This window comes from Mobula hypostoma, unplaced genomic scaffold (assembly GCF_963921235.1).
Source record: "Mobula hypostoma unplaced genomic scaffold, sMobHyp1.1 scaffold_79, whole genome shotgun sequence".
In the NCBI taxonomy this organism is placed as follows: domain Eukaryota; kingdom Metazoa; phylum Chordata; class Chondrichthyes; order Myliobatiformes; family Myliobatidae; genus Mobula; species Mobula hypostoma.
The window spans coordinates 200032-226422 of NW_026948227.1; the positions used below are offsets into that span (position 1 = coordinate 200032).

Here is a 26391-nt window from a genome sequence, read left to right on the forward strand (position 1 = left end):
GTTGGTAAAAATGGGTTTCATTTTTTGAAAGCTGGTTTTGGCAATGGCAATTCTTCTTTTTATTATTTCCACTTTAGTTCCAGCATCTTGTGATATAAAGCTACCAAGGTAATTAAAGCCGGTCTTTTGTTCAATCTCTTGGTTACCGATGTATAATTGGCAGTCGGGGGTATCCTGTTGTTTTGATTTTACCATACATTTGTTTTTTTACAGTTGATGGTTAGACCAAGATCTGCACTTGTTTGTATTAATTTGTCCAGGAGAATGCGTAGGTCTTCTGCAGCACTTGCTGTTAGGGTGGTATCGTCTACATCTCTTATATTGCTGATGTTAACACCTCCAATTTTTATCCCATCTATGTCTTCTATTTCTCTGAGAATCACTTCATTATAGATATTAAATATTTCCGGTGAGGCAACGCATCCCTGTCTAACTGCTCTTTTAATTTTAGTCCAACTGCTTATATTATCATCAATTTTTACCTCCGCTGTTTGATTCCAATATAAATTTTGAAACAGTTGTTGGTCCCTTCAGTGTTTAGTTTAGCGAGAATTTGAAATATTTTATCATGTTTCATTTTGTCGAATGCTTTAGTGAAATCGATAAAACATAAAAAGACATCATTTTCATATTCAACTGCCCTTTCGGAAAGCATTCATAGTATGAAAATTGTGTTCCTATTTCCTCTATCCTCAATAAACCCATATTGCAGTTTAGAATTTTCTGTCTTAATTTGTTTTTAATTCAACTCAGAACAATTCTCAACAAAATCTTTATTATGTGACTTATAAGACTGATTGTTCTGTAATTTTCGCTGTCAATGATTCTAGGAATTTGTGGCAGTTATAAATACTGATTTCAAGAGATCGTCACTTTTCAACATAATTGTATAAGGGCTAAGTGAGTTGTAAAAGAGCGCCTGAAGGCTTTGTGTGTCAATGCAAGGAGCATTCGTAACAAGGTGGATGAATTGAAAGTGCAGATTGTTATTAATGATTATGATATAGTTGGGATCACAGAGACATGGCTCCAGGGTGACCAGGGATGGGAGCTCAACATTCAGGGTTATTCAATATTCAGGAGGGATAGACATGAAAGAAAAGGAGGTGGGGTGGCGTTGCTGGTTAAAGAGGAGACTAACGCAATAGAAAGGAAGTGCATAAGCCGGGAAGATGTGGAATCGATATGGGTAGAGCTGCATAACACTAAGGGGCAGAAAACGCTGGTGGGAGTTGTGTACAGGCCACCTAACAGTAGTAGTGAGGTCGGGGATGGTATTAAACAGGAAATTAGAAATGTGTGCAATAAAGGAACAGCAGTTATAATGGGTGACTTCAATCTACATGTAGATTGGGGGAACCAAATTGGTAAAGGTGCTGAGGAAGAGGATTTCTTGGAATGTATGCGGGATGGTTTTCTGAACTAACATGACGAGGAACCAACTAGAGAGCAGGCTATTCTAGACTGGGTTTTGAGCAATGAGGAAGGGTTAATTATTAATCTTGTCGTGAGAGGCCCCTTGGGTAAGAGTGACCATAATATGGTGGAATTCTTCATTAAGATGCTTATATTTCATTAAGCAGTAAGTGCAGAAAATGCCAAGAGAAACCAGACACAATCCTGTAGCAGTTTAACTCAAACTGATTACTTACAAAGGGACAATCAAATGGCATATATCATTCACTAAAATCTTGCTTTAAAATACAAACTCATGAATGCCCTCTATCACATCATAAAGGCACCATAAATTCAAGCCTGATCCAGTTTTACAGTCAAAATATTAACAATTATGTGATAATCAATACAAGCAGGATCAACTCCCTCAATAGATAAAACCATTCCCAACCAACAGATGTTCCTCAATCAGTGGAGCACATCACCATGGGTATTGTTTGTGTCATCAGTCAGTAAACCGAAAGACTTTCTCTGCCAGTCAGCTTCCAAATGTTGCTACTTTGTCATTCATTGCCACGCCCCGCTGCTGATTCCCTTCTCCTCATCATACATTCTTACCCCGACCATCATCCAGAGCCCCAAACTCTGCCCTGTGCAGACCCACCTCTGGTTTGTGACCCTGCTCCATCTGCAGAGAATTCAAGGGAAGCCTCTTCAATTAGAGCAGGAGAGAGTAATACAGTGACAGCAGGCCTGAATAGGGATCTTGACGGGATGAAAGCCTGGGCAGACGACTGGAATGTCACTTTTGAGCCTACTAAGTGCAAGGCGATGATGATGTCCAGGAAGAGAAGTCCAACTAACCCCGACCTGTATTTTGGGAACTGCAAAATCCTTGGTGTCAATATTGACAGCACGTTGGTATGGGATAAACACGTTTCCACTATTTCATACATGGCTGGACAAAGGCTTGGAGCTCTGTGGAAAGTAGCATCCAAATTAGACAAAGAGGGCAGAGCCACGGTTTACAAAGCCCAGGTACAAAGTATCATGGATGAATGCCTCACAGAGTGGCCTCAGCCAGTTTGATTCCATTCAGAGAAAGGCTCTCAGGATTATAGGTGTAGATGAAAATGCACAATGCAGAATATACAAAATGCACGCCAGCCACAGCCCTGCAGACCCTCACGCCATGCTGCCTTCATCTTATGAGAGACGGCGTACCAGACAATCAAGTTTGTCTATGCCTGCACAGGCTGTTTCTATGCCTGATGCGAGAACCCACACACTGGATAGAAGCTTCCTTCACTGTGCTATCAGAATTTGGAACAGCCTTCCAGATGCTGTGGTTGGAAACATCTGCGACAATGGGGTGCAAGCATTCAAGAGTCGAGTGCACAAACACCTATCATCTCTGGCAGGGAAGTCATATGCTTCTTCATAAGCTATCATGAAGGGGACCAGGATGGCAATGCTTGGTTGTTGGCAAGTAGGGTTAATACCTGACTTTCAAGAGCACTTGTGACTTATCTTCCGGCTGGACTTAGTCCTTAAACTGCTGGAGAACAGTGCAGAAAGAACAGGTGCTGTTTCCTCCCGGTAGGGATTAGTTTTTAGTTCCAAGTGCTCCTGTTACATTCTGTCACCCTGCAACCTTATCCGTCAATCTCTTTGAATTATGGAGGGCAGCATGTGTATATATATGTCTCTGTCCAGCAGATTTCATCATGATCATCATGACTCCAGTATTTATACTATTTTTAATTTCTCTTACCTGTACATATTAATTCAGAAACAAAGGTTCTGAACTTAAAGAGGAGTAACTTTGAAGATATGAGACGTGAATTAGCTAAGATAGACTGGCAAATGACACTTAAAGGATTGACAGTGGATATGCAATGGCAAGCATTTAAAGGTTGCATGGATGAACTACAACAATTGTTCATCCCAGTTTGGCAAAAGAATAAATCAAGGAAGGTAGTGCACCCGTGGCTGACAAGAGAAATTAGGGATAGTATCAATTCCAAAGAAGTAGCATACAAATTAGCCAGAGAAAGTAGCTCACCTGAGGACAGGGAGAAATTCAGAGTTCAGCAGAGGAGGACAAAGGGCTTAATTAGGAAGGGGAAAAAAGATTATGAGAGAAAACTGGCGGGGAACATAAAAACGGACTGTAAAGGCTTTTATAGATATGTAAAAAGGAAAAGACTGGTAAAGACAAATGTAGGTCCCCTGCAGACAGAAACAGGTGAATTGATTATGGGGAGCAAGGACATGGCAGACCAATTGAATAATTACTTTGGTTCTGTCTTCACTAAGGAGGACATAAATAATCTTCCAGAAATAGTAAGGGACAGAGGGTCCAGTGAGATGGAGGAACTGAGTGAAATACATGTTAGTAGGGAAGTGGTGTTAGGTAAATTGAAGGGATTGAAGGCAGATAAATCCCCAGGGCCAGATGGTCTGTATCCTAGAGTGCTTAAGGAAGTAGCCCAAGAAATAGTGGATGCATTAGTGATAATTTTTCAAAACTCGTTAGATTCTGGACTAGTTCCTGAGGATTGGAGGGTGGCTAATGTAACCCCACTTTTTAAAAAAGGAGGGAGAGAGAAACCGGGGAATTATAGACCGGTTAGCCTAACGTCGGTGGTGGGGAAACTGCTGGAGTCAGTTATCAAGGATGTGATAACAGCACATTTGGAAAGCGGTGAAATGATCGGACAAAGTCAGCATGGATTTGTGAAAGGAAAATCATGTCTGACGAATCTCATAGAATTTTTTGAGGATGTAACTAGTAGAGTGGATAGGGGAGAACCAGTGGGATGTGGTATATTTGGATTTTCAAAAGGCTTTTGACAAGGTCCCACACAGGAGATTAGTGTGGAAACTTAAAGCACACGGTATTGGGGGTAAGGTATTGGTGTGGGTGGAGAATTGGTTAGCAGACAGGAAGCAAAGAGTGGGAATAAACGGGACCTTTTCAGAATGGCAGGCGGTGACTAGTGGGGTACAGCAAGGCTCAGTGCTGGGACCCCAGTTGTTTACAATATATATTAATGACTTGGATGAGGGAATTAAATGCAGCATCTCCAAGTTTGCGGATGACACGAAGCTGGGTGGCAGTGTTAGCAGTGAGGAGGATGCTAAGAGGATGCAGGGTGACTTGGATAGGTTGGGTGAGTGGGCAAACTCATGGCAGATGCAATTTAATGTGGATAAATGTGAAGTTATCCACTTTGGTGGCAAAAATAGGAAAACAGATTATTATCTGAATGGTGGCCGATTAGGAAAAGGGAAGGTGCAACGAGACCTGGGTGTCATTATACACCAGTCATTGAAAGTGGGCATGCAGGTACAGCAGGCGGTGAAAAAGGCGAATGGCATGCTGGCATTTATAGCGAGAGGATTCGAGTACAGGAGCAGGGAGGTACTACTGCAGTTGTACAAGGCCTTGGTGAGACCACACCTGGAGTATTGTGTGCAGTTTTGGTCCCCTAATCTGAGGAAAGACATCTTTGCCATAGAGGGAGTACAAAGAAGGTTCACCAGATTGATTCCTGGGATGGCAGGACTTTCATATGAAGAAAGACTGGATGAACTGGGCTTGTACTCGTTGGAATTTAGAAGATTGAGGGGGGATCTGATTGAAACGTATAAGATCCTAAAGGGATTGGACAGACTAGATGCCGGAAGATTGTTCCCGATATTGGGGAGGTCCAGAACGAGAGGTCACAGTTTGAGGATAGAGGGGAAGCCTTTTAGGACCGAGATTAGGAAAAACTTCTTCACACAGAGAGTGGTGAATCTGTGGAATTCTCTGACACAGGAAACTGTTGAGGCCAGTTCATTGGCAATGTTTAAGAGGGAGTTAGATATGGCCCTTGTGGCTACAGGGGTCAGGGGGTATGGAGGGAAGGCTGGGGCGGGGTTCTGAGTTGGATGATCAGCCATGATCATAATAAATGGCAGTGCAGGCTCGAAGGGCCGAATGGCCTACTCCTGCACCTATTACTATGTTTTCTATGTTTAATCACTAAGTCTTCACCGCCCTCTGTGGTGGGGATTTACAGACATTCACCACCCTCAGAGTGGAGACAGTCACTCTCGAAATTGCATTCAGCAATGGCGACAGACAAATATCTAGCATGAAGCTTATTGAAACTTTCTCCCCGGTGTGAAGCCAGCAGTGTGTCACAAGTGTAACATGCTGTAAGGTTTCACTGTTCATGTAATGGCCTCTCTGCAATGTATCACTGCTGAGGTAATGGTTTCTCTGTAGCAGCAATGTTTAGGTTACGAATAGAGATAACAGGGTTTTGGAGTGCGGGGTATCCAATGACAGAAATGTTCTTCCTTGTGAGTCTGGAAGAGAGATTTTCGTGGTCTTTTGCTGGGGAGAGATGAGAAGACGCGGATGGAGAGAGTGGACCCTTTTTCTTGTTTTCTTCACTAACCCAATAGTCAAAGTAAGAATTATGAAGCTCAATTGTTTAATCACATATTGTGTACTGTTTGTTATTTCGGGGTACTGATTTTGTAACAGGGGACACATTGCGCAGCATCCACCCAAACGAGATTTCTTAAGTCTGGCCGAGCTGGGGAGCTATCACCCCCTATATTAAGCTGCTAGCCGAGGGAGAGTTACATAAGGTTAGATTATTGAGTGAATCGCTTCCCACATTCACAGCAGGTGAACACCCCCTCCCCGGTGTGAACCTGGTGGTGTGTCATAAGGACAGATAACTGAATGAATCTGTTTACGTACACGTAACGGTCTAAATGAACCAGCAGCAATAGAGCACACCTGGAGTCTGGTTTTGATATTAAAAAACACTATATATTAGTATCTAGTTAATATAGTAACTTAATCCAGGTAAATCAAAAGTTAGTAGTGTTATGCATATATATGTATGTAAATATAATTCCCAAACACACTCAAGCTCGAGTGGCAAGAGTTAAAGTCTCACGATAGTGATGTAAGGAAGTTCAGTTCAATCCACGGAATTGGTGTGTGTGAGGAAGGTATTTGTAATCCAAGGTGAAAACCACACTGGGAGAAGAACGAGTAAACAGGTCCCGTTGATCTTCCATCCTCAGGCTCCGAATCCACTCTCGAGTTAGCCAAACGCAGGTTATCACTAAGGGGACCATCTTCGAGGGTAAACTACCACCCAGGCAAGGGTAGACACACCGGTAGCCTCCACAGGGTCAGCCCTTCCACACACCATGACAGCCACTGATCAATTCCCCTGATCGATCCTCAACCCTCGCTTGTGGGCACTCGAAAGTTCCACCCAGTGACTCCTCTGTCACTGGCCTCCTTTCACTGACTGGTCGCCTTAACCGGTGTCCCACTGTGTGTCTCTGGGAGTGTCATCTGACCTTGCTTAAATAAACACGCTACGAAGCAACTGTGAACATCGAACTGTCCATCACATAACTCCCCCTCTCTCTCACCATGGCAACCAAGAAGCAACTGTGAACATCGAACTGTCCATCACATAACTCCGCCTCTCTCTCACCATGGGAACCGAGAAGCAACTGTGAACATCGAACTGTCCATCACATAACTCCGCCTCTCTCTCACCATGGCAACCAAGAAGCAACTGTGAACATCGAACCGTCCATCACATAACTCCGCCTCTCTCTCACCATGGCAACCAAGAAGCAGGCAGCAGTACTGCAGACAGTTTTTCTCTCTCATTTAAAGGCACAGTCCATGTCCACCGTAAATACTTCACCACGTTCATAGCAGGTGAACGGCCTCTCCCCAGTGTGAACTCAGTGATGCACAATTGGTTGATTTGGCTGAGAGAATTTCTTCCCACAGTCTGAGCAGCTGATCGGCCCCTTCCCAGTGTGGACTCGCTGATGTTCCTTCAGTTGAGATGACTGAATGAATCCCTTCCCACAGACAGAGCAGGTGAACGGCCATTTCCCTGTGTGTCAGCAGGTGAAATGACCAATTGAAACCCTTCCCACAGACTGAACAAGTGAATGGTCACTCCCTGGTGTGAACTGACTGGTGTCTCAGTAGATGAGATGAGCAAGTGAATCCCTTCCCACAGTCTGAGCAGGTGAATGGCCTCTCCCCGGTGTGAACTCGCTGATGTACCTTCAGTTGAGATGAATCTACGAATCCCTTCCCACACACTGAGCAGATGAATGGCCTCTCCCCAGTGTGAACTGACTGGTGTCTCAGTACAGCAGATGACTTTGTGAATCCCTTCCCACACACTGAGCAGGTGAACGGCCTCACCCCAGTGTGAATTCGCTGATGTACCCTCAGTTGATATGACTGAGTGAATCCCTTCCCACAGTCTGAGCAGGTGAACGGCCTCTCCCCAGTGTGAACTCGCTGATGTGTCAGTAGGTGAGCGAACAGTTTGAATCCCTTCCCACAGTCTGAGCAGGTGAACGGCCTATCCCCAGTGTGAACTCGCTGATGTACCTTCAGATTAAATGAGCAAGTGAATCCCTTCCCACAGACTGAGCAGGTGAATGGTCTCTCCCTGGTGTGAACTCTCTGATGTACCTTCAGTTGAGATGACTGAATGAATCCCTTCCCACAGTCTGAGCAGGTGAATGGTCTCTCCCCAGTGTGAACTCGCTGATGTGTCAGTAGGTGAGTGAACAGTTTGAATCCCTTCCCACAGTCTGAGCAGGTGAACGGCCTATCCCCAGTGTGAACTCGCTGATGTACCTTCAGATTAAATGAGCAAGTGAATCCCTTCCCACAGACTGAGCAGGTGAATGGTCTCTCCCTGGTGTGAACTCGCTGGTGTGCCTTCAGATGAGATGACTGAATGAATCCCTTCCCGCAGTCTGAGCAGGTGAATGGCCTCTCCCCAGTGTGAACTGACTGGTGTCTCAGTAACTGAGATGATACAGTAAATCCCTTCCCACAGTCTGAGCAGGTGAACGGCCTCTCTCCAGTGTGAACTCGCTGATGTACCTTCAGTTTACATGATTTAGTGAATCCCTTCCCGCAGTCTGAGCAGGTGAACGGCCGCTCCCCGGTGTGAACTCGCTGGTGAGCCATTAGGTCAGATAACCGAGTGAAACATTCCCCACAAATTCAGCAGATGACCAGCCTCTGCTCAGTGTGAACAGACTGGTGTGTCCACAGGTGGGAAGACCGACTGAATCCCTTCTCACACACAGAAAAGGTGAATGGCCTTGTCCCAGTGTGAACTTGCTGATGCACCTTCAGCTGAGATGACCGACTGAATCCATTCCCATTGTCTCAGCAGGTGAATGGGTTCCCCCCTTTGTTGATGTACAGCTGGGATTTTCTTTGATCTACTGTCAATATAAAGTGCCACAGTTTTAAAGCCATGAAAACATCTTCTGCCCAGATGAATGGTTGGTCTGCACAGCTGTTAAAAGGAATTAAATGAATATTAATATTATTTCATGTTCTTGTCACAGAGTCATAGAAAAGTACAACACAGAAACAGGCCCTTTGGCCCATCTAGTTTGTGTTGAACTATTTAAACTACCTACCCCCGTACCCGTACCATCCAGGTACCTATACAAACCTCTTACATGTTGAAATTGAGCTCGCATGCACCAGTTGGACTGTCTGCTCATTCCACACCTGGATGACCATCTGTGTGAAAAAGTTTCCCCTCATGTTCCCCTTCATGTTTCAATGTCACCCTTAATCTGTGGCCTCTGGTTGTAGTCCCACCAAATCTCAGTGGAAAAAGCCAGCTTGCATTTACCCTAACTATAACCCTCATAATTTTGGCACACCTGCATCAAATCTCCCCTCAATCTTTTACATTCCAAGGAATAAAGCCCCATCCTGTTCAATCTCTCCTTATAACCCAAGTCCTCCAGACCCGGCAACATCCTTGCGAATTTTCCCTGAACTCTTTCAACCTCTTTCACATCTTCCTGCAGGTTGGTGATGTGACAAAGGTGTGCATAGACTGAGATGTTGACTGTCCTGTGCTATCAGCAGTGGGATCGTCAGTTGATCTGCCACCTGTCTTCAGGAGGAGAGATAAGTAAGACAATGGAGCAACATTTGGAAATGTTAATGAAGAGACGAGAGAGTTTAATGGAAGGAGACACCGGTCTGAGTATTGTCAAGACCGGCTGCTTTGAACCCTGAACTTTTTGAAGTCTGATGGACAGGCGATACCCCAATAGGGGGGATAAAAAGGGACAGGTTTGCTAAGGCAACGGACACCACTCACGACACCACGAGGTAACGAGACCCTGGAAGTGGTGCGCCCCCACAAGTCGGTGGGAGTTTTGGAGGGCTGGTCACGGGACCAGCCATAGACGCACAGGGTGGAAAGTTACGGTCGGCAGGAACCAGGTGTGTGTGTCCGCCCTTGCCTGGGTGCTAGGTTCACCGCAGAAGAACGATCGTGTCTGAAACGGAGGGGTCACAGTCGGTGACCTCAGAAGACATTACAAAGGGCTCGCCCGAAAGCTAACTGCGAGGAATATCGAAGGTCTGTTTGGAATACGATTTGAATATTCATTCGTTCTCTCTCTCTCTTCAACGGCACAAAAGTGATTACTGTGAAATGAACTAAATTGAACTCTGTCACTTGTGATTGATCATTTTACCCCTAGACTGCGGTAGAGCTTGATTGATCCTATTATCCTAGTCCTGTGTACATGTGTGTTTATTCATTGCTAACCTGTTGCATTTATATCCTTACTATTAGGGTACTGTGTTGCTTATTCCTTTAATAAAACTTTCTTAGTTCCAGTAATCCAGACTCCAACTGAGTGATCCATTTCTGCTGGTTTGGCAACCCAGTTACGGGGTACGTAACAGTGACCAAAACTGGACCCAACACTCCAAATTAGGTCTCACCAATGTCTTGTACAACACCAACATAACATCCATCTCTTGTACTCAGTAATTTGGTTTATGAACGCCAATGTCCCAAAATCTTTTTTTCCATCCCTATCAAACTGTGACACCACTTTCAGTGAAATATAGACCTGTATTCTCAGATTCATTTCTTCTACAACACTTCTCGGTGCCCTACCAGTCACTGTGTAAGACCTACCCTGGTAGGTCCTACTAAAGTGCAACACTTCACACTTGTCTGCATTAAATTCCATTTTCCATTTCTCAACCCATTTTTCCAGTGGGTCCAGATGTCACTGCAAGATATGATAGTCTTCCTCGCTGTCCACTACACCACTAATCTTGGTGTCATCCACAAATTTGTTGATCCAGTTAACCACCATATCATCCAGATAACTGATATAGATGACAAACAACTAGTCACAGGCTTCCAGTCGGAGGGGAAGATCCATCTGCTTCCATACTCTGGTGATGAAGTTTTAAGGGGATTGGGTGAAATAAGAAATGATTCTTGGACTCTTGTAAATAATGGGTTAAAATTTAAGTGTGAAATTATGTGTGCTCTGTTCTGGATAGTGTGCAAATTTCTGTTTTGTCCTTCACTGAGGAATCTGCTTGCAGCTTGTTTAGATTAACGACTCACAGATGTCTCTTGGGAACATTACGTAGAGTTGAGTTCTCATGAGACACGAATTGAACTAAGTTCCCTCCCATGTCTAACAAAAGAGAATAACTGATAAGGATTGGACAGAACGTTCATTTGTTATTAAAACCCTGATTTAGTGGACTCTCTTATCTCAGAAATTAAGTTTTGCTCCAACGGACAAGGTGGGAATACCAGTTGAACTAAAGTCCTCTTTGTTTTGCTAGTTCTATAAATTGTAACATTTCTGCATGTTAGACAAAGGTTCGTCACGAGCCGCCAGAGGGAGAGGAGTTCTGTCTCTCTGATGCTCGGCTCTGAGCTTCTCACCGGCTCAGTTCAAACAAATAAACTGATGAAAAGGATAAAGTAAAGAACTGTTTGTGGTGTGGTTATTGGTCCGGCCAATTTAAGTTTATACCATAAAGAGTATCCAGTATCCCATCCAGATACTTCACACCTTTGTACGGCTACTCTCTTCTGTTGACTTCAGGAAACAGCAGAGAACTGTGGACACAGCTGAGCACATCATGGAAACAAGCCTCCCCTCCACGGACTCACTCACTCACTCGAGAGACTTTGAACTTTTTACTGAGCCACGGACTGTTCTTCATCAAGTTATGGTATTGTTGCACTGTTGTAACTATATGTTATAATTACGTGGTTTTGTTAGTTTTTTCAGTCTTGGTCTGTCCTGTGTTTTGTGATATCACACCGGAGGAAATACTGTTTCATTTCTTAATGCATGCATTACTAAATGACAATAAAAGACGACTGTGTGTCTTCATAATCTAATAATCCAATTAAACATTCCCAGAACCCCAGACCAGACATTCTTCATTCTCAACCACCCCTCGGGTCGAAGATAAATGAAAACGAAAAAACAGAAAACATACCCCCAGACCTAGGGATATTTTCCATTCTGCTGTTATAAGCAAACTGAATATTCCTCAGCATTATAAGGTAGACTCTTGACTTCATAATGTAACTAGATGTGACCTTGCACCATGTCTACCTGCAGTGGATTTTCTCTGTAACCACATTGCTTTGTTACACACTGTTAATGTTTTATCATAATCTACTGTTGTAATGTGTGGATCTGAGATGATGGTTTGCAAGACAAGATTTTCATTGAACCTCGGTACATGACAATAATAAACGATTCCCCACTTTAATTGTGTGGAAATATTAGACAGACTGAGCTTCTCATCTGGAACTTCTGGAGGGAGATTTCACTGAAGTGTACAAATGTTTGAGAAGCCCAGAAAAACAGAAACGGCTTCCTTCTTGGAATAATAGGGCTATATACCTCGAAACATTGGCGACACTTCGGCAATTTGTAACAGTGGAATGGAGTCAATGAATAAAAAATGCCCACCCACAATGAGAGGACGTGACAGATCTGGATCTCACTCCCTTGTCTGAATGGAAGAAAGATTAAACTAAACAACCATGAGAAACAAACCCGCAGACGTAAGGAAGTGGACGTGACGTCAGACCCCGGTGTAGCAAACCCATGCGTGACATCAGGCATTGGAGGGGGGAGGGAAGGGGAGAGGATAAGATTTTTGGTTCCATGGCTGTCTTCCAGGGAAGGTGGGACCTGCACAGAAGGGACCACAACAAGACAGAAGGTTCTTTGGAAACTGAAGATCTGAAGGCAGAAAAGCTACCTGGGTCAGATGGTTTACACCCAGAGTTCTGAAAGAGGTGGCCGGAGAGATCGTGGAGGCATTAGCAATGATCCTTCAAGAATCACTAAATTCAGGAATGGTTCTGGAAGACTGGAATATTGCAAATGTCACTCCACTCATCAAGAAGGGAGAGAGGCAGAAGAAAGGAAACTACTGGCCAGTGAATCTGACAGTGGTTAGGAAGATGTTGGAGTCGATTGATAAGGATGTGAGTTCAGGGGACTTGGAGGCACAAGATACAATAGGCCTGAGTCAGCATCGTTTCCTCAAGGGAAAACTGCTGTACTCACTGTACACCCACGATTGTGTAGCCAAGTTTCCATCAAACTCAATATATAGGTTTGCTGATGACACAACAATTGTAGGACGTATGTCGGGAAATGATGAGTTTAAGTACAGAGAGGAAATTAAGAACCTGGTGGCATGGTGTGAAGACAATAACCTATCCCTCAACGTCAGCAAGACGAAGGAGTTGGTTGTTGTCTTCAGAAGGCGTAGCGGACTGCACGACCCAATTTACATCGGTGGTGCGCAAGTGCAACAGGTCAAAAGTTTTAAGTTCCTCAGGGTCAATATTACAAATGACCTGACTTGGTCCAACCAAGCAGAGTTCACTGCCAAGAAGGCCCACCAGCGCCTTGACTTGCAGAGAAAACTAAAGAAATTTGGCCTGTCCCCTAAAAACCTCACAAATTTTTATAGATGCACCGCAGAAAGCATTCTTCTAGGGTGCATCACAACCTGGTGTGGAAGTTGTCCTGTCCAAGACCGAAAGAAGCTGCAGAAGATCGTGAACACGGTGCAGCACATCACACAAACCAATCTTCCATTCGTGGACTCACTTTACACCGCACGCTGTCGGAGCAGTGCTGCCAGGATAATCAAGGTCACGACCCACCCAGCCAACACAGTTTTTGTCCCTCTTCCCTCCGGGAGAAGGTTCAGGAGCTTGAAGACTCGTATGGCCAGATTTGGGAACAGCTTCTTTCCAACTGTGATAAGGCTGCTGAACGGATCCTGACCCGGATCTGGGCCGTGCCCTCCAAATATCCGGACCTGCCTCTCAGTTTTTTTTACACGACCTTACTTCCCATTTTTCTATTTTCTATTTATGATTTATAATTTAAATTTTTAATATTTACTAATTTTAACTATTTTTAATATTTTTAATATTTAATAATTGTAATCCAGGGAGAGTGAAGCGCAGAATCAAATATTGCTGTGATGATTGTACATTCTAGTACCAAATGAAAGGGTTGACTATTCTCTAAATGGAGAGAATGTACAAAAAATCTGAGCTGCAAATGGAATTGGAAGTCCTTGTGCAGGATTCACTGAAGGTTAATTTGTGGGTCGAGTCTGTGGTGAGGAAGGCAAATGTGATTTTTGCATTCAGTTCAAGGAGACTAAAATATAACAGTGAGGATGTAATGTTGAGACTTTATAAAGCTCTTGGATTGTTCTCAGCAGTTTTGGGCCCCTTATCTCAGAAAGGATGCACTGACACTGGAGAGAGTTCAAAGCAGGTTTACGAAAATGAGTGCAGAATTGAATGGCCTGTCATAGGAAGAGCATTTGATGGCTCTGGACCTGTATTCAGAGGAATGAAGGATGATTTCATTGAATCCTATCGAATGGTGAATGGCCTTGATTGAGTGGATGTGGAGAGGATATTTCCTGTATTGGGAGAGTCCACAACCAGAGGACGCAGCTTCAGATTAAAGGGGGTAGAGGGGCGTTCTTTTAGAAAGGAGATAAGGGGGAATTCTTCAGCCAGAGAGTGGTGAATCTGTGGAATCCTTTGCCACGGGCAGCTGTGAAGGCCAGGTATTTATGGATATCAAAGGCAGAGGTTGCTAGATTCCTGATTGGTGATGGTTTACGGGGAGAAGGAAGGAGACTGGGACAGAGGGAAAATGGAACAGGCATGATTAAATGTCAGAGCAGATGCGATGGGCCAAATGGCCTAATTTTGCTCCTACAGTATATTTTATGGTTTTATGTAGGGGCAACAGAATGACGTCACGTGTGGGTGAGAGTTTGTATTCAAAAACTGTTTAATGGACATTTTTTATGATATCGGGGGGTGAACAAAGGAAACGACGGTTTTCATCAACGAATCCAACGTTGTGTGATTTAAAGTCCCCTGCAAGATACCCTACTCTGCCATGTTGTCCGTAGAGTGGGCGGTGTGGTGCTTGTCTCGAGTTGGGTCACAAAACCCCACCGTTTCTGAGGAGGACTTTCCGGGGTGATCTGGTCTGGGGTGGTTCAGTCAGTGCAGTGTCTCGTTGTTTAGTATTTTCAGAAACAACAGTTTTACTGATATAAACCGGAATTGCCAGCAGGGTAAAGACAGGTTCGTATCAGTTAACAGAAGACCTCTGATCCCTGCAGTCCTTGTCTCCCGGCAATCTAAACACCCCGAAAGTGTAGGTACCCCTTCCTCTAAAGTGAGTGAATCATTCACGATAGCTGATCGCTGAGAGGAATGATATTTGTTGGGCGTTAAAGTTGGTCCAGGTTTGGCTGGATGGAGTTAATGCAGAGTTCGGGGGTGTCACAGTGAAAGAACCGAACAGCCACATCCTCTACGTTGTCCCTCCGACCTCCGGACACTGGTGGCGCCGCAGGGACCTCCTGCAAATCACAGCACAGGGCCGACCCCAGCTGTTGCCGGCGGTTCTCCTGGTTGGGCGGCGATGAGGAAGGGTCTGATCTCGGGTTTGTGTAAATCGAAGAGCGGTTGCAGTGGGAAAGGGCTGGGACCGAGCCGGACAGCTGGACAGTCTGGGCTGGGAATGTAGGATCAGTTAGTTGTGGTCCCCAAGCTGTGAGAGTGGATGTCGGTGACGTGGATCTGTTTACGTGTACGGGTGTGGGGTAAATGGTGGGAAAGTTGTGGGGCTATTGGCGGGGTGGAGGGAGGTTGGAGATGTGTGGGTTATCAGACACAGTGTGACCCAGGAGGAGTGGTCCTAGGCAGATTAAGTTGGAAGCAAGAGAGGATCTCGTCCGTTGCATCAGACAGCTTTCAGGAAGCAACAAATCTCTCTTTATATTAATCACTGTCTAATCTTGCTGCTAACATTGTGTTTGTCACAGAGCCCAGAGTCTAGGAACAGCTAGATGGTAGGAAGCAGATGGTGATGATGGGAGGCTGGTTATTGGAGTCCAGGTCCGTGTCTCATAGAGCTCCCCAGGGTTACACCCATTGTTAATTGTCATCTATGTCAATAATCTGGTTGAGAATGTACAGGGTATGGGGAGTGAGTTTGCAGCAAGTAATTTCAAACAATTACTTCTTTTTGCAAGATAGTAATATAAACACCCCTCTTTCCCTCTCCACACTCAGAACCGACCAAAAGCTACTTCAGAAGATGCAAGTTCTTTAAATGAGCAAACACTGAGGGAATGTGAGTGAGTTTAAAGAGCTGGGATACTGACAGTACATTACCAGACCTGGAGTGATTGCAACTGGGTCTGACAGAGGCGTAACTGGTATTTCTGGGCACATTCAGTCTCACCACAACTATTCCCTACCTTATTTTGTACAGATATGTAATGTCTAAAGGACCAGTGTTTGAGTAAATGAGACTCACCGAACTTGCTCCGGACTGAATCAATGGAAACCCTGAGTCAGAAGGGTTCTCTCCAGTTGATGCTCTCAGTCCTCGGGCTGGTTCATTTGCTGCTGTTCCCTCATCTTCAGTCGTGGTTTGCTTCCAGTTGTGGGCTTTTGTTCCAATAAATCTCTCACCACAGGTCTAACTTCAAAATGAAAGATAATGAAACATGTTAACAATACAAAGGAGAACAAAATATTTCTGCTCACTGAAATCTAAACATTGAAGACAAATATAATGATCTCAGTGAACAAATCTGTAATTATCCCTGACACGTCACAAAACCTGATAAGGGATAGGAAGGAGTCATCATTCAGTCATGGTAAGATATAAGACACAGGAACAGAATTAGGTGATTCGATCCATCGAGTCTGCTCCATCATTCAACCACGGCTGAGATTTATTCCAACACCATATTCCCGCCTTCCTCCTGTAACCCTGAAGCTACTTAGCAATCATGAATATTTTAATCTGCCCTGAATATACCCAAATGACAGCCTCAGCCACCCTCTGTGGCGACAAATTCCACAGATCAGCCATCTTTTGGCTGAAGAAATTTTTCTCATCTCAGTTTTAAAGGGAAGCATCTTTATTCTGAGACTGTGCTGTCAGATCACAGACTCTCCATCTAATGGAAATATCCTCTCCATGTCCATTGTATCCAGGCTTTTCAGCATTCAGTAGGTTTACTTAACCACCTCCCCTTTCACCACCCCGTCTGAACTCCATTCAGCACAGCCCCATAACTATCAAATGCTCCTCATACATAAAACCGATCATTCCTGAGATTATTCATGTGAACCTTGTATGCAACAACTGCACTGAACACATTCCCAAGTACAACAGACAATCAGGAAATTTAAACCTTTCCAGAGTGAATGTAATAAAAAGAAACTGGAATCACCAGAATCGCTCAACAGGTAAGGAACTGCTGTGGGGAGAGCAACAAATTTAATGATTCAGGTTCACAATCTTGCCAGGATGGATTCAGAATTTAGTGCAGATCTCCAGCAAATTGAGTTTCTGTTTGATTTCCACTGTCCGACAGACAGGTGACAGTGAGGAAGAATTTCCAATCACAGTTCGAACACTGAACCCCCCAGGTCTATTTCTACTGGTGCAAACACAGAACAGCCCATTTAATCACAGCCTGTCCTTGTGAGGGATGGAATACAAACTCATTCCCTCCTCAGATCAACAGCATGGCTTCCAAAGGAACTCCAGAAACATACATTTGATCCAAGATGGGAAATACATGCTCAACACCTCAGAAACCCTGGCAGATTGATCCCTGGGTCCATTTTACTTGGATCTAAAACTGTGATATCCCAGGACCCAACCTCACAGGGTCACACAGCTGAACCTGTCACTGACCAACCCTCAGAGCCTCACATATCGTCCCCACATCTCAGACTGGGTGGTGCTATCCGGGATTTCCCCACAACCAATGTCCAGCTGCTCGAAACTTCTGCTTCATTGCAGAAGGATGAACATCCAGTCCCATCTGTAGAAGCACTAACCAAAGTCAAATCCAGAACACCGACAGTACCATATGCCTGGAATGCCGATCACAGGATTATAGCCCAAGCACCAACTCTCCCAGTACTCTTTGCTGACAGGAAAATGCTGCAGTGTGTCAGCCAGTCACAGTTCAAAAACCAGCACCTCCACACCAATGCACAACACAACTGGTACCTGATGACCCTCTGGCATTCCAGCTAACAAAAACTGATTCTGGAAATAACTCAGCGAGGCCAAACGTGTAAAAAAACACTTCACAATGCAGACAAAGTTTAGAAGAAAGATTGCTGATATATAACATTGAGGAGGTGGGACACAGGGTGGACTGAGGTTGACCCAGATGGTTGATGCATATCACTGAAGTGGGGAGGGATGGGGAGACAGGACAAAGGTTGAACAAGATGGGCAGGGAATGAGCAGAGGGAACCATGTGGGGAAGAAATCTAGGATCATTACTGATGATCCTCTAGCAATACACATATAGTGAATGAATAGTACATACTACTGCACCAAAGATCCTAAAATGACAAAATTAGAACAAACAATAAGAACTTTGGCATATGAAATTTGGCCCTCACCAATTTTTAATCACCACACCATAGAAAGTTTCCCAACCGGACACTTCACGCTTTTGCATGGTAATTACTCTGCCCGTGACTGCGAGGAACTGCAGAGACCCTTGGATACAGATCAGACAAACCCCCTCCCAGCCTGGGAACCACAACGAACGGATCTCACAGCCCGGGCTCGGGCGCAAAGCTAAAACCGGGGCTGCGGGACCGGAGAGCCCGGAGCCTTCAGCCGTCCGGGAGAACACGGTCCCAGGCCTTTCCCACTGCAGCAGGCTTCCGATTCACACAATACCGGGATCAGATCCGTACTCACCGCTGCCGGCGACAGCTGCGGTCGGCACGCAGAGCGCTACAAATCACCGCCGGTAGCCGGAGGTCCACACAGCTCCACCAGTGGCCGGAGGGCCACACAGCGCTGCCAGCGGCCGGAGGACGAAACAGCGCCTCCAGTGGCCGGAGGCCCGTGGGACAATGGAGAGGTTAATTACAACCACGAGAAAGTCTACAGGTGCCGGAAATCCAGAGCCACACAAAAAAAATGCTGGCGGAACTCAGCAGGCCGGGCAGCATCTATCGACAATGCCGTCTTGGACAATGTCTCCCATCCACTACATAAAGTACTGGTTGGGCACAGGAGTATATTCAGCCAGGGACTCATTCCACCGAGATGCAAAACTGAGCCTCATAGGAAGTCATTCCTGCCTGTGGCTATCAAACCTTACAACTCTTCCCTTGGAGGGTCAGACGCCCTGAGTCAATAGGCTGGTCCTGGGTTTATTTCCCAGCATAATTTACATATTATTATTTAACTATTTATGGTTTTATATTGCTATATTTATACTCTATTATTGGTTGGTGCAACTGTAACGAAAACCAATTTCCCTCGAGATCAAAAAAGTATGACTATGACTATGAAAAGAGTCAACAGTCGACGTTTCCCCTTGAACCTTCCTTCAGAACTGAGATGGAATGGGGGAAATATCTGAATAAAAACGGAGCGGGTGAGGAAGGGGTGTCTATGGTCCACATGGACAGGGTGTTGAGTTTACCAGGAGACAGAGACTGCAGGGACGGGAGGTTTTCTGTTGACTAATACACTGTGTGTGGACCCCGCTGGCAATTCTGGTGTTGTGACCCGAATGGAGACAAACACCACGCTGCCCACTCCACCAACAACACGGCACAGCCGGACACATAACAGGGGACTTTACATCTCACAACACTGGATTCAGTGATGAAACCCGGGATTAATGTTGTTGTCCCACTGAAATCATCAGAAACGTCCATTCAGGTGTTTTTAAATACCAGCGCTCCCCCACAGGTGACGTCACACAGGCGCACGCCCCCCCACGCGCCTGACGTCACACACGGGTTACCCTGACTGGGATCTGCCCTCACGTGCACGGTGTCTTACGTCACCCACAAGCTGCTGTGCTCGAGCTTTGTCGGTTTAACAGCTGGGCTACTAATCACGTGACCATACCTCCCGTCACTGAAATCCAACGCTGAGCTGCGCTATTGCCATTGGTGGGATATAATGCCAATCACTGGTTACACCCAATAGCAGAAGCGGACCAGCGGAGAGGGCGGTACCCCCGTTGGTTCCGTCTTCCGCGCCGGCGCCGATCTCTCCGTCAAAGCGGAACAATTCTCAGAGTAAATGTCCCGTTTTCTGATTTATTTCCATTTCCATCCGAGGGAAGCCGGCGGCGTTTGTGAAGCGTCTCCTGCGGCCGGAGTCTGATGTGTCGCTGAGAGGTAGGAGGAGACATACGGAGGCGTGAACTCGGAGACCTGGGCCTTCACCCGGCCTTGCGTGTCTGGATCCTGTCAGATGTCCGGCAGGTGGTCAGAGTGGCTCCCTCACCTCTGTCTCTCCGACCCCCGGCACACACACACACCCTGTCCCCGTCACTCTCCGTGTGTTCACCCGTGACACACACACACACACCCTGTCCCCTTCACTCTCCGTGTGTTCACCCGTGACACACACACACACACCCTGTCCCCTTCACTCTCCGTGTGTTCACCCGTGACACACACACACACCCTGTCCCCTTCACTCTCCGTGTGTTCACCCGTGACACACACACACACACCCTGTCCCCTTCACTCTCCATGTGTTCACCCGTGACACACACACACACACCCTGTCCCCTTCACTCTCCGTGTGTTCACCCGTGACACACACACACACACCCTGTCCCCTTCACTCTCCGTGTGTTCACCCGTGACACACACACACACACCCTGTCCCCTTCACTCTCCGTGTGTTCACCCGTGACACACACACACACCCCTGTCCCCTTCACTCTCCGTGTGTTCACCCGTGACACACACACACACCCTGTCCCCTTCACTCTCCGTGTGTTCACCCGTGACACACACACACACACCCTGTCCCCTTCACTCTCCGTGTGTTCACCCGTGACACACACACACACACACCCTGTCCCCTTCACTCTCCGTGTGTTCACCCGTGACACACACACACACACACCCTGTCCCCTTCACTCTCCGTGTGTTCACCCGTGACACACACACACACACCCTGTCCCCTCCCCCTTCACACACACACACCACACCCTGTCCCCTTCACTCTCCGTGTGTTCACCCGTGACACACACACACACACCCTGTCCCCTTCACTCTCCGTGTGTTCACCCGTGACACACACACACACCCTGTCCCCTTCACTCTCCGTGTGTTCACCCGTGACACACACACACACCCCCCTCACCCGTGACACACACACACACACCCTGTCCCCTTCACTCTCCGTGTGTTCACCCGTGACACACACACACACACCCTGTCCCCTTCACTCTCCGTGTGTTCACCCGTGACACACACACACACACCTGTCCCCTTCACTCTCCGTGTGTTCACCCGTGACACACACACACACCCCCTGTCCCCTTCACTCTCCGTGTGTTCACCCGTGACACACACACACACACCTGTCCCCTCACTCTCCGTGTGTTCACCCGTGACACACACACACACACCCCTGTCCCCTTCACTCTCCGTGTGTTCACCCGTGACACACACACACACACCCTGTCCCCTTCACTCTCCGTGTGTTCACCCGTGACACACACACACACCCTGTCCCCTTCACTCTCCGTGTGTTCACCCGTGACACACACACACACACCCTGTCCCCTTCACTCTCCGTGTGTTCACCCGTGACACACACACACACCTGTCCCCTTCACTCTCCGTGTGTTCACCCGTGACACACAACCACCCTGTCCCCTTCACTCTCCGTGTGTTCACCCGTGACACACACACACACCCCTGTCCCCTTCACTCTCCGTGTGTTCACCCGTGACACACACACACACTGTCCCCTTCACTCTCCGTGTGTTCACCCGTGACACACACACACACCACTGTCCCCTTCACTCTCCGTGTGTTCACCCGTGACACACACACACACACCCTGTCCCCTTCACTCTCCGTGTGTTCACCCGTGACACACACACACACACCCTGTCCCCTTCACTCTCCGTGTGTTCACCCGTGACACACACACACACACACACACCCTGTCCCCTTCACTCTCCGTGTGTTCACCCGTGACACACACACACACCCTGTCCCCTTCACTCTCCGTGTGTTCACCCGTGACACACACACACACCCCTGTCCCCTTCACTCTCCGTGTGTTCACCCGTGACACACACACACACACCTGTCCCCTTCACTCTCCGTGTGTTCACCCGTGACACACACACACACCCTGTCCCCTTCACTCTCCGTGTGTTCACCCGTGACACACACACACACACCCTGTCCCCTTCACTCTCCGTGTGTTCACCCGTGACACACACACACACACACACACACACACCCTGTCCCCTTCACTCTCCGTGTGTTCACCCGTGACACACACACACACACCCTGTCCCCTTCACTCTCCGTGTGTTCACCCGTGACACACACACACACACCCTGTCCCCTTCACTCTCCGTGTGTTCACCCGTGACACACACACACACACTCACCCTGTCCCCTTCACTCTCCGTGTGTTCACCCGTGACACACACACACACACCCTGTCCCCTTCACTCTCCGTGTGTTCACCCGTGACACACACACACACACCCTGTCCCCTTCACTCTCCGTGTGTTCACCCGTGACACACACACACACACACCCTGTCCCCTTCACTCTCCGTGTGTTCACCCATCACACACACACACACACCCTGTCCCCTTCACTCTCCGTGTGTACACCCATGACACACACACACACACACACACCCTGTCCCCTTCACTCTCCGTGTGTTCACCCATGACACACACACACACACACACACCCTGTCCCCTTCACTCTCCGTGTGTTCACCCGTGACACACACACACACACACCCTGTCCCCTTCACTCTCCGTGTGTTCACCCGTGACACACACACACACACACACCCTGTCCCCTTCACTCTCCGTGTGTTCACCCGTGACACACACACACACACCCTGTCCCCTTCACTCTCCGTGTGTTCACCCGTGACACACACACACACACCCTGTCCCCTTCACTCTCCGTGTGTTCACCCGTGACACACACACACACCCTGTCCCCTTCACTCTCCGTGTGTTCACCCGTGACACACACACACACACCCTGTCCCCTTCACTCTCCGTGTGTTCACCCGTGACACACACACACACACCCTGTCCCCTTCACTCTCCGTGTGTTCACCCGTGACACACACACACACCCTGTCCCCTTCACTCTCCGTGTGTTCACCCGTGACACACACACACACACACCCTGTCCCCTTCACTCTCCGTGTGTTCACCCGTGACACACACACACACACACCCTGTCCCCTTCACTCTCCGTGTGTTCACCCGTGACACACACACACACCCTGTCCCCTTCACTCTCCGTGTGTTCACCCGTGACACACACACACACCCTGTCCCCTTCACTCTCCGTGTGTTCACCCGTGACACACACACACACACCCTGTCCCCTTCACTCTCCGTGTGTTCACCCGTGACACACACACACACCCTGTCCCCTTCACTCTCCGTGTGTTCACCCGTGACACACACACACACACCCTGTCCCCTTCACTCTCCGTGTGTTCACCCGTGACACACACACACACACACACCCTGTCCCCTTCACTCTCCGTGTGTTCACCCGTGACACACACACACACCCTGTCCCCTTCACTCTCAGTGTGTTCACCCGTGACACACACACACACCCTGTCCCCTTCACTCTCCGTGTGTTCACCCGTGACACACACACACACACCCTGTCCCCTTCACTCTCCGTGTGTTCACCCGTGACACACACACACACACCCTGTCCCCTTCACTCTCCGTGTGTTCACCCGTGACACACACACACACCCTGTCCCCTTCACTCTCCGTGTGTTCACCCGTGACACACACACACACACCCTGTCCCCTTCACTCTCCGTGTGTTCACCCGTGACACACACACACACACACCTGTCCCCTTCACTCTCCGTGTGTTCACCCGTGACACACACACACACCCTGTCCCCTTCACTCTCCGTGTGTTCACCCGTGACACACACACACACACCCTGTCCCCTTCACTCTCCGTGTGTTCACCCGTGACACACACACACACACCCTGTCCCCTTCACTCTCCGTGTGTTCACCCGTGACACACACACACACCCCCGTCCCCTTCACTCTCCGTGTGTTCACCCGTGACACACACACACACACCCTGTCCCCTTCACTCTCCGTGTGTTCACCCGTGACACACACACACACACCCTGTCCCCTTCACTCTCCGTGTGTTCACCCGTGACACACACACACACACCCTGTCCCCTTCACTCTCCGTGTGTTCACCCGTGACACACACACACACACACACACACACACACCCTGTCCCCTTCACTCTCCGTGTGTTCACCCGTGACACACACACACACACACCCTGTCCCCTTCACTCTCCGTGTGTTCACCCGTGACACACACACACACCCTGTCCCCTTCACTCTCCGTGTGTTCACCCGTGACACACACACACACACCCTGTCCCCTTCACTCTCCGTGTGTTCACCCGTGACACACACACACACACACACACCCTGTCCCCTTCACTCTCCGTGTGTTCACCCGTGACACACACACACACACCCTGTCCCCTTCACTCTCCGTGTGTTCACCCGTGACACACACACACACACCCTGTCCCCTTCACTCTCCGTGTGTTCACCCGTGACACACACACACACTCTGTCCCCTTCACTCTCCGTGTGTTCACCCGTGACACACACACACACACCCTGTCCCCTTCACTCTCCGTGTGTTCACCCGTGACACACACACACACCCTGTCCCCTTCACTCTCCGTGTGTTCACCCGTGACACACACACACACACCCTGTCCCCTTCACTCTCCGTGTGTTCACCCGTGACACACACACACACACACACCCTGTCCCCTTCACTCTCCGTGTGTTCACCCGTGACACACACACACACACACCCTGTCCCCTTCACTCTCCGTGTGTTCACCCGTGACACACACACACACACACCCTGTCCCCTTCACTCTCCGTGTGTTCACCCGTGACACACACACACACACACACACACACCCTGTCCCCTTCACTCTCCGTGTGTTCACCCGTGACACACACACACACACCCTGTCCCCTTCACTCTCCGTGTGTTCACCCGTGACACACACACACACACACCCTGTCCCCTTCACTCTCCGTGTGTTCACCCGTGACACACACACACACACACCCTGTCCCCTTCACTCTCCGTGTGTTCACCCGTGACACACACACACACACCCTGTCCCCTTCACTCTCCGTGTGTTCACCCGTGACACACACACACACACACACACCCTGTCCCCTTCACTCTCCGTGTGTTCACCCGTGACACACACACACACACCCTGTCCCCTTCACTCTCCGTGTGTTCACCCGAGACACACACACACACACCCTGTCCCCGTCACTCTCCGTGTGTTCACCCGTGACACACACACACACACCCTGTCCCCTTCACTCTCCGTGTGTTCACCCGTGACACACACACACACACCCTGTCCCCTTCACTCTCCGTGTGTTCACCCGTGACACACACACACACACACACACACACCCTGTCCCCTTCACTCTCCGTGTGTTCACCCGTGACACACACACACACCCTGTCCCCTTCACTCTCCGTGTGTTCACCCGTGACACACACACACACACACCCTGTCCCCTTCACTCTCCGTGTGTTCACCCGTGACACACACACACACACCCTGTCCCCTTCACTCTCCGTGTGTTCACCCGTGACACACACACACACACACCCTGTCCCCTTCACTCTCCGTGTGTTCACCCGTGACACACACACACACACCCTGTCCCCTTCACTCTCCGTGTGTTCACCCGTGACACACACACACACACCCTGTCCCCTTCACTCTCCGTGTGTTCACCCGTGACACACACACACACACCCTGTCCCCTTCACTCTCCGTGTGTTCACCCGTGACACACACACACACACCCTGTCCCCTTCACTCTCCGTGTGTTCACCCGTGACACACACACACACACCCTGTCCCCTTCACTCTCCGTGTGTTCACCCGTGACACACACACACACACCCTGTCCCCTTCACTCTCCGTGTGTTCACCCGTGACACACACACACACCCTGTCCCCTTCACTCTCCGTGTGTTCACCCGTGACACACACACACACCCTGTCCCCTTCACTCTCCGTGTGTTCACCCGTGACACACACACACACCCTGTCCCCTTCACTCTCCGTGTGTTCACCCGTGACACACACACACACACCCTGTCCCCTTCACTCTCCGTGTGTTCACCCGTGACACACACACACACACACACCCTGTCCCCTTCACTCTCCGTGTGTTCACCCGTGACACACACACACACCCAGTCCCCTTCACTCTCCGTGTGTTCACCCGTGACACACACACACACCCTGTCCCCTTCACTCTCCGTGTGTTCACCCGTGACACACACACACACACCCTGTCCCCTTCACTCTCCGTGTGTTCACCCGTGACACACACACACACACCCTGTCCCCTTCACTCTCCGTGTGTTCA

At 48.3% G+C, this 26391-nt stretch overlaps 1 protein-coding gene across 2 annotated transcripts; it reads right to left on the reverse strand.

Moving 5' to 3' along the window:
• Positions 1-6210: 6210 nt before the first annotated feature.
• LOC134342028 (zinc finger protein 227-like) lies at positions 6211-18676 on the reverse strand. Of its 2 annotated transcripts, none has more exons than XM_063039962.1 (3): positions 18607-18676; positions 16177-16345; positions 6211-8774 (listed from the first exon to the last, which is right to left on the reverse strand). In XM_063039962.1, the coding sequence occupies exon 3, from the start codon at positions 8435-8437 to the stop codon at positions 7397-7399; it is 1041 nt and encodes a 346-aa protein (XP_062896032.1). In that variant the 5' UTR covers positions 8438-8774; positions 16177-16345; positions 18607-18676; the 3' UTR covers positions 6211-7396. The 2 variants fall into 2 exon arrangements, with proteins under 2 accessions (XP_062896032.1, XP_062896033.1); XM_063039963.1 differs by lacking the exon at positions 18607-18676 and adding an exon at positions 18300-18331 and having other exon boundaries at positions 16177-16341.
• Between the last annotated feature and the right edge of the window lie 7715 nt (positions 18677-26391).

Excerpts from the sequence above, each read along its gene's own strand:
- LOC134342028 (XM_063039962.1), bottom strand. The coding sequence starts at position 8,437 with ATGGCTCACCAGCGAGTTCACACCGGGGAGCGGCCGTTCACCTGCTCA.